General features: G+C 41.0%; 1 protein-coding gene across 1 annotated transcript in view; it reads right to left on the bottom strand.

Annotated features, from left to right (window-relative positions):
* Positions 1-2,027: 2,027 nt before the first annotated feature.
* Positions 2,028-14,146, bottom strand: part of LOC134825947 (uncharacterized) — a 44,199-nt gene continuing 32,080 nt past the window's right edge. The window contains exons 7-12 of the mRNA XM_063838156.1: positions 8,273-8,318; positions 3,657-3,863; positions 3,314-3,488; positions 3,022-3,048; positions 2,443-2,543; positions 2,028-2,320 (exon numbers count right to left, since the gene is read on the bottom strand). Coding sequence (XP_063694226.1) covers positions 2,028-2,320; positions 2,443-2,543; positions 3,022-3,048; positions 3,314-3,488; positions 3,657-3,863; positions 8,273-8,318 — 849 coding nt within the window. The remainder of the gene's footprint in view (positions 2,321-2,442; positions 2,544-3,021; positions 3,049-3,313; positions 3,489-3,656; positions 3,864-8,272; positions 8,319-14,146) is intronic.

Raw genomic sequence — 14,146 nt, 5'->3', positions numbered from 1 at the left:
AGCCACTAATCATCGTGTCGCCGTCCGGAGCGGATACCTCCGCAAATGTCACTCCCATGGTTACTATTGGTTACTATGGTTACTATGGTTACTATGGTTACTATGGTTACTATGGTTATATGTTTATCTGGTAAAACTACATAATCACAAACACGGCAATCACCGGCTCCAAACATGCCAGCATAATCACGTGTTCCGTACGGCGTGAAATACCCCTCCGCAAAGTCAATCCCCATGGACTTCCTCATGTCCTTTATTATCTATCCACATTCCACATCATCGTTTGTCATGGCTACTGCCCGAGTTCGAATCAGGACTAATCCATGTTGTCGAGGCGATCCAGCGTGTCTTGTATACATCTTGCGGATAATTTGGTAGATAACTTTAAGTTGTTTGGAGTGTTATATGTTGGGAATGTAGTCAGATAGTTCGAGTTTCCTTGGCAGTGGAGAGTTCTGCAGGAGAGTGACAAAAACAAGAAGATTGTCGTCAAGCATGGTGCTTAATAATTATAAAGTAGGGTTAGACGTTAGGTTTAACGTTAGAAATATAGTAGTAACTAGTGTAACACGGCCTTCGGTGGGATGCACTGCCGGCAGTTAAAAAGGGTAGGAGAATTACCGCTGATTCAAAACCGCATTGGTGAGCAAATTTCTATTCGAGTTACCCTCACGTATCAATAGTATCACCTTAAATAATACAAGAAATCCGTGTGTGTGTGTGGTGTGTGTGTGCATGTTTGAAACTTCGTACGGTTATACAAAAAAAACGGTTAAGGAAGTTACGGGACTGGTTTTTTCGGTATAGTTGCGACCAAAACTCTACGAAGCCAATAAGCAATTTTATAAAAAAATCGGCCGGTTGGTAAGTGTTTTAATTGATGGTTTTGTACCACAATGGTTACATAAAAATGGCTTGAGCAGAACGGCAGAGAGTTACGGGGCTACGCTCTTCTCTCTCTCTGCATAATATATGTAGCGTGTGTATTTACTTGGCGTATATATATTACATGGGTCATGTAATACTATAAACGTATTAGGGGATGGAGGGGGGGGGAGGAGCGCTCAAACGGTCTGTTTGGGATGTAGAGGAGAGTTCATACTTTCATACGACAATGTAATGCATGTTCACAAAACTATGATAGGCGGGTGTGGTTGCATGGTGTTAAGGGTTAATACTATTGATTTTTGTTTAGATACATATCTTTTAAGGCTACTATTGGATACGTGAGGGCAATCCGAATTGGAATTGCTGTCCTAATCGGGTTTTGCTAACGGTGGTCATTACTCCTACCCTTTTTATACGGCGTGAAAATCCCGGCCGAAGGGGCGGGTTACACTAGTTTAAACAATAATCTCCTAATCAGTTCTTTCTCGTGGATTATTAAGTCATTATTAGGCACCACATTTCATGATCATAGGGTCCGAACACCGACTATTACACCTCATCACTCCCGTCTTGAACCACTGTACACTTTCCATTTTTATTTAAATCGTTTTAGAAATTAACCCTTGTTAACTCCGCACCTGCCTATTATATTTGAAAACACGCATAACATTGTCGTATGAAAGTATGAACTCTCTCTCTGCAGTCCAAACAGACCCTGCAAACAGTGCTCCCTCTCCTAATAAGATTAAAGTATAACATGACAACGAATCTTACCCCCTAACCCAATTATGGTTATTACTTATGCAGCTAAATATGCAGAGAGAGCGATCCCCGTAACTCTTACCGTTTTCTGGATTACCCGGATTAAGCTGCTCAAGCCATTTTATGTCACATTTTTGGTACAAAACCATCAATTAAACCACTTACCACCGACCGATTTTTAAAATATTTGCTTATGGGCTTCGTCAGAGTTTTGTCGACACTCTACCGAAAAACTCTTACCGTTTTTTTAATATAACCGACCGGAAATTACACACGCACAGACAGACAGACGATCAGACACACACACATTCTGAGATTATTGTTTAAGATTATATGGTTATAAATAGTAACAGCATATCTTATGACAGAGTTCCAACTTACTTTATATTCGAGTAAGTTTCTTCGGAGATCTGTCTATACTCTGCCTCAACTTTGTCAGCCTCCATTCTCTGCCCCCTGATCCCTTTAGGCATGGCTGCCTGGATCTGCCTCGTTATCTCCTCCGCTGTACTTTTCATAATCTCATCCATTTCCGCCTTGGATTCTAGCTCTCTTCGTTTGAGCAACATGAGTTCTGATTTGGTTTCTTGAAGATTGTGATACAGGGTTTTTATTATGCTGTGTAGGTGGGAGAGAGTTGGTTTTGTGTCGGGAATTATCGCCGGCAAATCTGAAAATATGGACAAAATTATTTTAGCAGCTTAGATAAAATGTGAACTGCAACCCTTTTCACAGAACAAGATAGATAGCAAAATAAATAACAAAATAAACAACTAGAGTCAAGTTCAGTACCTGTTTGACTAGAGACCTCGGAGCAGGTGTCACTTTTATGAATGGTATTTATCTCGTGTGTTATCATCGACAATCTTTCTTCCACCAAACTTAGTCTGGATCTGATAGTAAAGGAAAGTATGTTAACAAAGTTGATTATTTTCTAAATAAAAATGTCTTACTTTGATAAAATTAGTTTACTTTGTAAGTAAAATATTGAATTGGGACTTTGATTCACAATACAATATAAAAATAACCCAAAAAACGCAGCAAAGATTTACTCGGTAGGCATTGGTTTTGTCTGTCTGTCAGTTTGTCTGTCAGTTTGTCTATCAGATTGTCTGTCAGTTTGTCTGCTTTTCACACCGTTAGTTATGGACTTTTCGATCCGTTTTTGTCTGTAACAAATGCTTTAAGGACTACACAGAATTTAATAAGACAGCGGAAGTTGCTACGAGCAGAAGGGCGATTCACATTCGTCGCTACTCCTACCTGTAGCAACCTCTAGTGTTGGGCGGGTTGCTGGAATTTTTCCAACCCCTAAAGATAGAAAAGACTATTATAATTAAGACATCGCACATCACAATGTTAGACGCTTACTTTCTTCTGGCACAATCATTACGTCGCCTAGAAACGAGTCATTATTGATTTTTTAAAACTTCTCTCGTACTACTCTTGTTTTCGTTCATTCGCACAGAAATGTATGAGTATACTTAACAAGGACATGATTTGTGAGGAACATCTTGTTAAAGTTGTAATAGCTTATGCGTACGAGACAATGAAAACGGATAATAAGATTAACAGCTTGAAAACTAGAACTAAACTCAACAAAAACAATTCCAACTATGCAGCAGAACTAATTAGCTACCTATTGTGCGGTATAATCACGTACTTTCCGGGACGTTTAGTGGGTTTGGTGGGAAGGGAGACAGGAGTAGCAGGGATAACGAACCCTCCTCCAGAGGATAGGGACGAGTTGGAGGAGTTGTTGAGATCCTCAAGAGATTGGGAGCTGCCACGGTCAATGTTCTTTATCACTAGTTCCTCGTGCAGCTTCAGGTGGGATCCTGAGGGTAGGTAGGATTAGACATAAGCGGGGGGGGGGGGGGGGAACAAGGGGTGAGATATTCTTATAGATGAAATAGGAGGGGTCATTCTTTACATTGTTTGGAAGTCAAGATATTAACAAATTATCGTAATAAAAGAAAGAGGGACAACTACTGTTGTATCAGTACCTTTAATAACATCGTTGTGATCATCGAGCTGATAAAATATCTTGGTCTGAGAATCCTGTATATACAGTGCTTTAAGTGGGACCATATCAGCTGTTAGGGCGTCTCCAAAGGTCGCTATTATCTTCTGTCTCAGCTGATCCAATGGTATGGGTAGGGGTGGAGTCACAACTCGCTTTACTTCTTTTCCGTATTCCACAAATATGTGTTCTGGAGGATAGAGTGAGGTTAGACGAAGTTAGTAAGTGTGTAAATGAAGTTGATGCTGTTTGTTTGGTGAGTAGGGAGTGTGAAATGGTCTGTAAGGAATGTAAATGGGTTAATCTTGAAAAGTGAACGTGCGAAGGTATGCAACGTCTAGCATGCTAGAACTTGAATGTATTTCCCAACACAAAGAATGTGAAGAATTATCATGTTTACTTCTTGATTCTTAGGTTTTCTAAAGGAGAATGTAAAAAGTAGTTGAACTGATGCTGAAAAAAAGACATCGTATTTTTGAGGTAAAACGTAGTGCTGTACCACACTGAATATATATAAGAATGAACTTGTAAATTTAATAGCCCACTGCTCTAATCTTCACACAATCACACTGGATCACACATATAATATAGTGTTGTGGAGCGTGCATCATCACACTTCTCATCACACATGATCCCTCACCTCGCACCGGTCGAGTAGGCACTGGTGCAATCACATTTATCACTGGCACTGGCTGTGGTACCGAAACTGGCTGTGGTACCGAAACTGGCTCTGGTACCGAAACTGGCTGTGGTACCGAAACCGGCTGTGGTACCGAAACCGGCTGTGGTACCGAAACTGGCTGTGGTACCGAAACAGGCTGTGGTACCGAAACAGGCTGAGGTACCGTCGCTGGCTGGGGTACCGAAACCGGCGGAGGCACCAAAACAAGCTTGGGTACCGAAATAGGCTGAGGTACCGATCTCAGTTGTGGTAATGAAACCGATTGTGGTACCGAAACCGGTTGTGGTACCGACGCTAGCTGAGGTACCGAAACTGGTGAAGGTACCGTCACTAGCTGAGGTACTGAAACCGGTTGAGGTACCGACACTACTTCAGGTTCCGAAACTAGGGAAGATACGGACGTTAGCTCAGATACCACAGCCGGCACAGGTTGGATTACTGACACTTGCTGGGGTACTGATGTCACACAGGGCTGCAGACACGGCACCACTTTATCCGGCACCACTTTCTTGATATCCGGTACCGGATCTGGTTCTCTCACACGGATCTCACCTCGCGGCATCGCGCTCTTCTCCGGCACTGTCACGCTGTTCAGCCGCTTCCGGATAGCTGGGGGTGTGGCAGCGGTACTAAAACATAAATATGACCGCAAGGACCGCCGGCGGTTGTTAAACCGCGCGAAATGCGGTTGTGCACGTGGGCTGCAGGTCTCGGGACAGCAGTATAAAGTACAGCTGTGAACTGTGGTACAGTGTATATTGCCTGTTTTGTACATATTATGGTCCATTACTGGAAGGGTGGATTGTAAGATACTTCAACACTGGACAGTTTCCTAAAGTATTAGAGATATGCAAATTAGAGATATGCAAATTCAGAGTTCAACTAGCAATGTATGTTCTGGCTAACTAACGAAACGAGAAAAATTTGAGAAGCACTGCAACAAGATAAGTCTCTATTTTTGACGGTAATAATCAAAAGCTAAAATAAACTAAAATAGCCTGGCAGCTCTGATCAGAGTAAGAGATACAGGCACAGAGTAGTATAGAGATACCAAGTACTTGACCTGCTTAGAGCTGATGAAATATTGCGCAACACCATCACACGAACATAGTCTTGAAAAGAGTACGCTCAGCCAAACTAAACGGATAATGTGGAAAAGGTGAAGCCATGAAAAGCAAGTTAATTGGCTGGATAGGTGGCAGCTAGAGTAAACTTTACACCAACTAAAGTGTGAATGGAAAACCAAACCATTTTCAAGTCAGTAGGCGTGAAGAGACGTGAGCGTCGCGAACTGTCCAATTACAGGCTTACAAGATTCCATACCAACTATGTTTGGAATTTGGAAGTAGAAAAATTCCGACAACGACACTATTTAAAGATTGGTCTAGTGGTTTTCAACGGCATAGCTACGATGAGCATTCACAAACAACCTGGTCACCATTAGTGAGTGGAATGATTTGCCCCTTTTTAAAATTAAAATGGGACCCAGACGTGTTAACTAACGTAGAGTGACATGACACTATTCTAGGATTGTCCTGTGGCAATAAACATTTAGCTGGAATATGGAAATTACGAATATTATAGCGCAAAAGTATGCGGCCCTAAACCAAATTCGAGGAAAACAAACACTAAATATTAAATAAAAGTTTAGCCCTGGCGGCAAAAGGACAACACTAAAACAGGCTTCGAAAAGTGTAGCGTAAAATAAGCTTATCAGCTGTTTGCGAGTGTAGATAAGAAACGAACTATTTGTTGAACAAAGAACTTGATAAATGTAAGATAACTGCTGAAATGTGACATGTCAGTCAAACATCTGATATCATCAATAATCCGCGACGGAGATGATAGATAGTTATAATACTTACATAATTTACAGGGAATGTAAAACTTATAATGACGACACTCTAGAACAAGGAAATGGGAAAACAGACGAAAAGCGCCAGTCAACTGTACCTATTATAGTATTTAATTATCTAGAGATAAGATCTGAAATGAAATCTGTGGGCGACTACCAATAACAGGCAAAAGGAGGGAAAAATGAATACCAGGGAGTAGAGTTGAAATATGGGAAAAGGTATGAATGCTCTAATCTTGGAAAGTTAGGGAGGATACGTCTTCGAATTTAAAATTCAAAGAGCATTTACTTAATGTGTCGCAATTCGGTTGTTTGTGCCATAGAAACCAGTCAGAAGCAATCTCCTAATACACTGAAATTACTACTACTGTAGTATTGCGACCAGTACATGCACAGCTGCACAGGTAAAGCAATTAAACCTGTGATATTGGAAACGCTCCGCCGTCTTGGGAGGACAACTGGCAATTAAAATACGATTAAGAATACATTCGGATAGCGTAAAGTTTTCGTGGGACCGTTTCAGCTACTACTGTTCTGAACAAACTGACGATAGTCAAGCTACAGAGCATTTGATCAGGAAGGGTATACATATTTTCTGAATTATTTTAACTACTAATACTATAAAAACTCATTAGAGTTACTGATAAAAACTCAAGCTCAAAACTATGCTGACTGCTGAGATCAAATTATTGTAAGTAACGAGAACAAATTCTACTGACTTTTCAGAAAATGTCAACAACAAATTAACAAAAATACGTGTCAAAAAGGCTGGAACAGTGAGACTAACTGACGGCCAAACGTACGAAGTAACGGCAACTGTAATAACTAATATCAGCATTGAATTAAGATTTGTGTGGGTCATACTTAAAATTAGCAATTCTCGGCTTCCATTCAAATTCAACAGTGAGTCAACAAAGCCGGCAAATTCGTGCATAGTGCGATAATTAAAGTCAGAGTCTATAGTTAGAAAACGTTGCATGGAACTTCTTCGCAAAATTTTCGTCAAGTATAAAGCTTGTCTCGGTAAAACGGAGCAGTGAATTACACAGAAGCATGACGTACACAGTGCATATATTCCTGGCAGTTTCACCATAAACATGACCCACCTATGTGGCGTTTATGAAAAACAAACGACCAACCAAAACCAAACATTCCGTCACGTGGCCAATCAAAACGCGAAAATCTAAACCACGTGACCTGTAAAGACAATAACAACAGTAATGACAATAGCAGCAGCTTGTCCACTAAGTTACAAGAACTCAAGCATGATGAGCTGACATTGAACTAATTGTGTGAAGATGGCTGACAATGGTGGTTTTAATTACGGAGCTAGCAAGCACAGAGCGGGTAAGATAGTCTGGATAATATCTCTAGATGTGAAGTGGAGGGGAAGGGATATCAGGGTAGCTTGCCAGGTAGAGTTATTGTGGTTGGTATTGTGGTTGAGGGGGAGGGAAACTTGTTACTTGTAGAGCAATAATAACGGTTATATCGAGGTGTAACCGATAATAATAGACCTTACTTAACGAGGAACACAAATAACGGAGTGGTAGTAGTAGATTAAAAAAACGACTCAGTAAAACGCAAAACGCAAAATTTCCTCCGTTTAGTCAAAACAACACGGTAGCAGTAAGCAGCACAAGATCGAGCATAATAATAAACGTTGATGGGCTGCACGCAAGCAATATCTGGCTGGCCACCGTGAGCAATCATAATATTACAAGCTGGGACTTGTCCTGTATACCATGAGGACCACTACAAACTACATTGTGCTCTCTGGAAAGGTATTAGTGCGCGTGTTAGATGCAGTCCTTTCTACATTTTAACAGAGCACCAGTGACGTTTGTAACGGAGACCGATATTAAGTTCTTTTTAGTCTGCTTCACACTGGAGTGAGTAAGTGAGTACAGATCACTGCATCATATCACATTCAATGTGTACATATTTCGTCAGAATATGTTTTATGCTGTCTCTGTAAAGATGAAGGAACGCGGAGTTCTTAATGGCGAGTAATTTGGCAATATTTGTAAAATGAAGAGTACTCGAGAATATGTGAACTTACCATTCGGAGTCCTTTGTTGAACAGCCTTGTATAAATCCTCCGGCACCTGTAAGAATTGTTGAGTTAAAAATAGAATGCAGATTGCAGCTCTGAGGGTTCATTGCTCTACTATGACTTTTAAATGACTGATTTGCAAATATTAAATTCAAACAGCGGTGAAATATTTCTTTAAGGGCTCGGATTAACAATAGATTTGTTTGATTTACCTTCCCCCTACTTTTCTGTTTTTTGAGTTTAACAGTATCAGTCTCAGTCATGTCAGTCTTCTTAGTAATATTAAGTCTGTCAAGCATTGACCTAGCAGTGGCCATCTCCGCCTTGCTGAACCTCTTACTCTTCCTCTTCTCGTCCTCCAAATGTTTTGAAGCTAACAACAAACTCCTCTGGCTCACCACGGGAGCATGGTTCAGTAATCTGGCCCTCTCCTCTCGTCCCAGTCTCTCTCGTGCTTTGGACCTCGCTACTAATACTTCCTGTTCGTACTTCTGACGAGCTAACAGTTCCTCATCTCTCTTTCTCTTCTCCGCCTCATCTCTCTTCCACTTCTCTAGCTCTGCTTTCCTCTGCTCCTTCAAATCCCTCATCCTTGCCTCCTCCCTCTCTCGCTCTTTATCTATGCGGATCTGTTCTGCAAGCGTTCTGCCAGGAGCAACAGTTAATGGTGAGATCCTCCCAGAATCTAACTGAGCTGAGGACTTGGACTTGTACAGGGGTTTATTCTGGACTTCTGGACTTGGTGACTCTATGACAGTATCAGCGCTGCTTGAGCTGGAGGAACTGTATTCTTGATTGTTTTGGTTTAAACCGAACAGATCAAACAACGAGCCACCTCTCCCGAACAAACTCTTTCTCCGTGGAGCGTCTCCCTGTTTCCTACTCAGGGAGTCTTCAGCTGCCTCATGACCGTTTGTAGGGTTACCACTTTTCCGTTTAACTCTAATACTACCAATATCACTGACTGATATGGTTCTTATTAGGGCTGGTTTTTTATGAACAGAAACAGGTGAGATTTTCTTTCTTTGATTAATTTTCTGAGGACTTTTCCTACTAGCAGAAACGCTCTGAGGACTGTTTTTCTTGGGTTCATCATTCTCATTGGGTAGAAAACCATCCGATCTGGAGAAGTCCTGGTTGTAAGCGACCTTTTTGTTTTTATTTTCTCTTTCATAGTTCTCGACTGAACGGCGTTCAGGGTCATTTCCCTGACTCTTGATAGAATAACTTCTACTGGTATTTGAGGAGGAATCGTCACTGTTCTGCCCGTAAAACAGGGAGTTAGGAACAATATTTCTCCGTTTGTGAGTATCGTGGTATACGGGGGAGGGAGTTGTAAGCCAGGAGTAATCTGAACTCTCTGGAGAACGTTCTAGACTCTGAGGCCGCCTTTTTGGCTTGGGAGAATCTGCTGGTCTGTTTTTCTGTCTGTCAAACAAGTTTTGTAACGCCGAAACGCCCTAAGTTTAAAATCAATGAGTCTTAATCATTCAATCAAATTTAAAAGAGATTTTGCCGATGAATAAAAATCAAAGGATATATGAGTATGAGTAATGGAGTGATTTTGTAGATGATTTTGAGATTGTAAATAAGATGATTTCCATTATATTCCTGCCCAATGACCTACACTGGACCATCTCATGAACGAACAGCTGACCTATCAACTCTAACTTACAACAGAAGGAGTACGGAGAGAGCAGGTATCAAGCTCCAGCTCCTTGACTTGATAATACCTGCCCTCCTCCAAAAAGTGCTCGTCTACAGAGAACTTCCTGTTCCTTATCTCCGGCTCGTTCTCCTTATTACTTTCAGCCTCACTCTTCTCTCCACTCATATCAGCGTCACTACCATTGTCACTGATCGAGCGGTCGAAGGACTCTGTGGAGTCGGACAGAGACTCTCGTGATAGTTTGTAGGCCCGGGTGTTCAGCAGATAACTAAGCGGGTCCGCAGTTTGTACAGCTTCTTGGACTTTTTCAGGTTCGGTTGGTTTAGTTTTCTTAAGGGGAGTGTCAGCTGACATGGGACGTTTATTTGTCTTCAAACTGTTTTTATCATCTTGCATTTTCTCACAAGATTTAGACTTAAGACCGGTAGAACTGGAGGTTGCGCGCCGTTTAACAAATTTGGGGCCCCGATGGTGAACACATGTAACACGTGCAAGCGCGCTGATATGAGAACACCTCTTCTTATCAACCACTTTAGGAATGTTGTTATCAAACTCAATAAATATCCCATCAATACTGGTCTCCTTAACATTATCCTCAGTCTCACTGTCGGAGGATTCATCGTGATAGCTGATAAACATATTGTTAGCACACTGACTCCACTTCTTACGAGTCCTAGGTGTGAAGAGTTGGTCGGAGTCTGGAGGACTCGGGTTACGAAGACGATGGTGCGGGGATTTATCTGGGGATGAGAGCGGTGACTCAATGTCAAGAAAAGGGGTGGTAGGTCCATCACACTCCACAAAATTAGGTTTTAGTGGTGTGATAGGATCCCGGAAGGGACTGTCTAACAAATCAGATGGCTTCTTAATTCGAGGAGGGGTAATGTTGACAAAGGAGGACATGTCCTGGTCAGCATCATAGAAATGGGAACTCTCGGTGCTGGTTCTGCTGCTGCTGGTTCTGGAGGTGTTGGTGGTTCTGGAGGTGTTGATGGAGCTGTAGGAGCTCTTCAGAGCGAGCAGTAACTCGTTCATTGCTGTAACACGCGGGGGTAAGTTTACGAAGTACTCACTTGTTTCCACTTCATTCTCTCTCAGCCACCACACTCCCACAGCACTCCCACTCTTGCACTCGTTTCGCACTCTCACACTCACTCGAACAAAGACTCGTCCACGCACACCACACCTGTCTACACCAAATAACACAAAACCAAACAAAGCTCTACAAAAACAAACTGGAGTTGCAGCCAGTAAAATAGAAACAGCGGAGCGACAGCTGCTCAGTTCACTAAATTCAATTACTGAGCTAGTACTGGGAGGAAACGGCAAAACCGCATCCTGGAGCAAGGAGGAGAGCCCGCCTAAAATATATTAAACAATCAGGAAATAATTATCAAGTGCTTCAGAACTCCCTCTTAGCGAGATGGCCGGCAAATTGCACGTTAATATAGTCTGTGGGGGCAGGAGCTGTAAAGTGTGCCAAGAAGTTTGTGTGAAGGAGAATGGGGCGCTGGGGTTGGTTACTGGTTGTAAGTGTGGCGGTTATAACGCCACGTGGTGTCATGGTGCCCCGATTCAGTGCTGCTGCCCTCATCTAGCAGTGGTAAAATTAGCAGGTGGCTAATTCAATGCGGTCTTGTTTTATCGCACATAATTTATATCTGCACAGAGAATTAGTTTATTATTAGAGAACTAGGCTAATCAAACGGCTTTAAATAACTGAAAATAATAGAATCGCGTTTAAACAGTTTAAAGCAGTCGACACTAAGCTTGATTTAATTTGTTCTGAGGTTATGGGGCCTAGTTTAGTGAAAGTTGCACCACAGTCTACTGTCGAACAATAAAATTACTCTTTCAGAAATAAAATCTTACCAGAAATATCCCAAATGCAAAATTTTTGAGTTTTACATTCTGCAGAGGAAAATAAGAATTCTAGGTAACCCAGAACACATGCTTCAGAAAGAGGAATCACATTTCAACTGATCACGTGATCACATTTCATTAGATCACGTGATGTAATCACTGCGCAGTTTACTCACGAGAGGTCCGTAGAAGAAATGCAGACTGAACAGTCTGTCTAGAATGATACTCATAGCTGTTGACGGTATTAAGAACCACTACCAAGATTTTATCTGCTAAAAACAGCACTCAATTTATCAACATGACAATACTTAGAAATAATAAATCAAGCGAATGGAAGTTATACGTCATGAAAATGAAGAAATATGCTGAAGTAGCATAAAATAAGACGGGCAAGCCCTTACGCATGGGTCAAATACCCTATTTCTAAAGCTTCAGTAGCCTACTAGGGTAGCATCACGAGGAATTTAAAACTTAAATACTCCTCAGATGCCGTAAAAAGGGCGACAAGGTATGAGAAGTTTAGGTATGGGGGTAGAGGATCAAATATCAGGTACCAATCAAAATACCAAATACTTCAAATCGCGAGTTGATCGGTGTAACAGCGCCAAGATGACGTATTTAACACGTTATATATAATACCAGATAACAAACCGTATCATTATGCAATCTCACCACATACGGTTATATATGAGATAACTAGTGGTTACTATTGGTTACTAGTGGTTACTATTAGCTACTATACCGGGTGTATCACTAGTGGTTACTATTAGCTACTATACCGGGTGTATCACTACGTAATGTCACTACGTAATGCTGGGTAATGACAACTGCTAACAGGTACTGTGCTGATTAAACAATTATCAAATATTAGGTTCTAATGAGTTTAACAAAGAGGAACTGGGACGACATTGTACTGTCAATGTTTAGGGTACAAATAAGAGTCACGAGCGGGATTCATTAACCACATAAATTCAATTCAGGGTTGCCATGGCAACATAATAGCGCTGGAAAATCTCACCGCGAAAAAATGGTCATGTGTGCTTTGCAAAAGGTGATCAGATTTCCATAATCCTAAAAACAAATGAACTGACAGACCAACATGTTCACATTAGGGACGAAATAGGCGGATGAATTCAAAATCCACGATCTAAAAGTTGCGGCCTTTTATTAAGTCTTCTTCATACTTTTATAGCAGAGTTTAGTTTATTAAGGTTTCAAGTAAAATATGGATTAAGTCTGAACTGTGGAAGGGCGTGTACTGTATGCAATAGCTGTACACTGCGGAACATCTTGGAGACTTTTCTGACATATGCGGATAATTCACCTTCCCGCTCAATCTTACTATATATAAAGCGAGACGATATATATATATATATATTTATCGTTGCCATTTTACTGACACCACGGCATCAACTTTAACGCGAATTTCTGCAAAAACCGTCAAAGATATACAACTGAAACTTTTTTGGCTGGGTCAAATGCTTTAATAGCCTCCAAATCAGCATGAAAAAATAAAAAATTGGCCAAGAAATAGGAGTTTTAGAGCCCAAAATTTGGTACCCCAAGTGGTGTCAAAAACGCGAATTAAATAAATAATACTTATTTTAGTCTCTTGAGTCTTGACACCATTTTAGGGTTAGACGGGTTCCTGCTAGTATCTATAAATAACAGCTGAAGTTAGACGACAACTCAATAAACGGTTTGAAATGTATTTATTAAAAAATAGGCAGATCTAAAAATAGGCAGATCTTACCATCTCATCGTGCATGGCCCACTACTCGGAAACTAAAACAATTGCAGTAAATTAAAACTAACTAATTAGTAAGTTAGACCGCAGAACATGACTAGGAGTTAGTCAGAATAGTTACCAACACTGTCAGAGAGGTTCACTCACACGGAATTTAAACTATGTTTTAATAAACCCACAAATAATAAACATTTGTTTATGTTAAAGCAATTATCGTTCCACTTGCCTTGTAAATTACCAGTATTTAAAATAAAGAAACGTATTGATAAAGAAAATAAGCGCTGTCTTATCACTACAAACCCCACAGAGATCCTCAGAGGGAATGAAACAAATAAGATAATTCTTAGAAACTCATGATCGTAATAATACCGAGCCTGTCCGATCTATATAACGTTACGTCCGCCAAGTAACTAACTGAGAATTACTACGTATGACTAGCTTATCCTCGGTAGAGTTGTTGCCTTGTCTGTAACACGCACATCAGGCCAAGTGTCGTAGTGCTATTCCTATTTCCGACTGAGTGGTTGTGAGGTGTAATATTGTGACATACAGCCACTCTCTCTCTCTCTCTCACAGCCACTCTGTCATAACACTTATGGTA

This window comes from Bolinopsis microptera, chromosome 1 (genome assembly GCF_026151205.1).
Source record: "Bolinopsis microptera isolate Bmic1 chromosome 1, MBARI_Bmic_1.0, whole genome shotgun sequence".
Classification (NCBI taxonomy): domain Eukaryota; kingdom Metazoa; phylum Ctenophora; class Tentaculata; order Lobata; family Bolinopsidae; genus Bolinopsis; species Bolinopsis microptera.
Note: the sequence above shows the minus strand (reverse complement) of the source record. Positions and strands in the feature narration are given on the sequence as shown.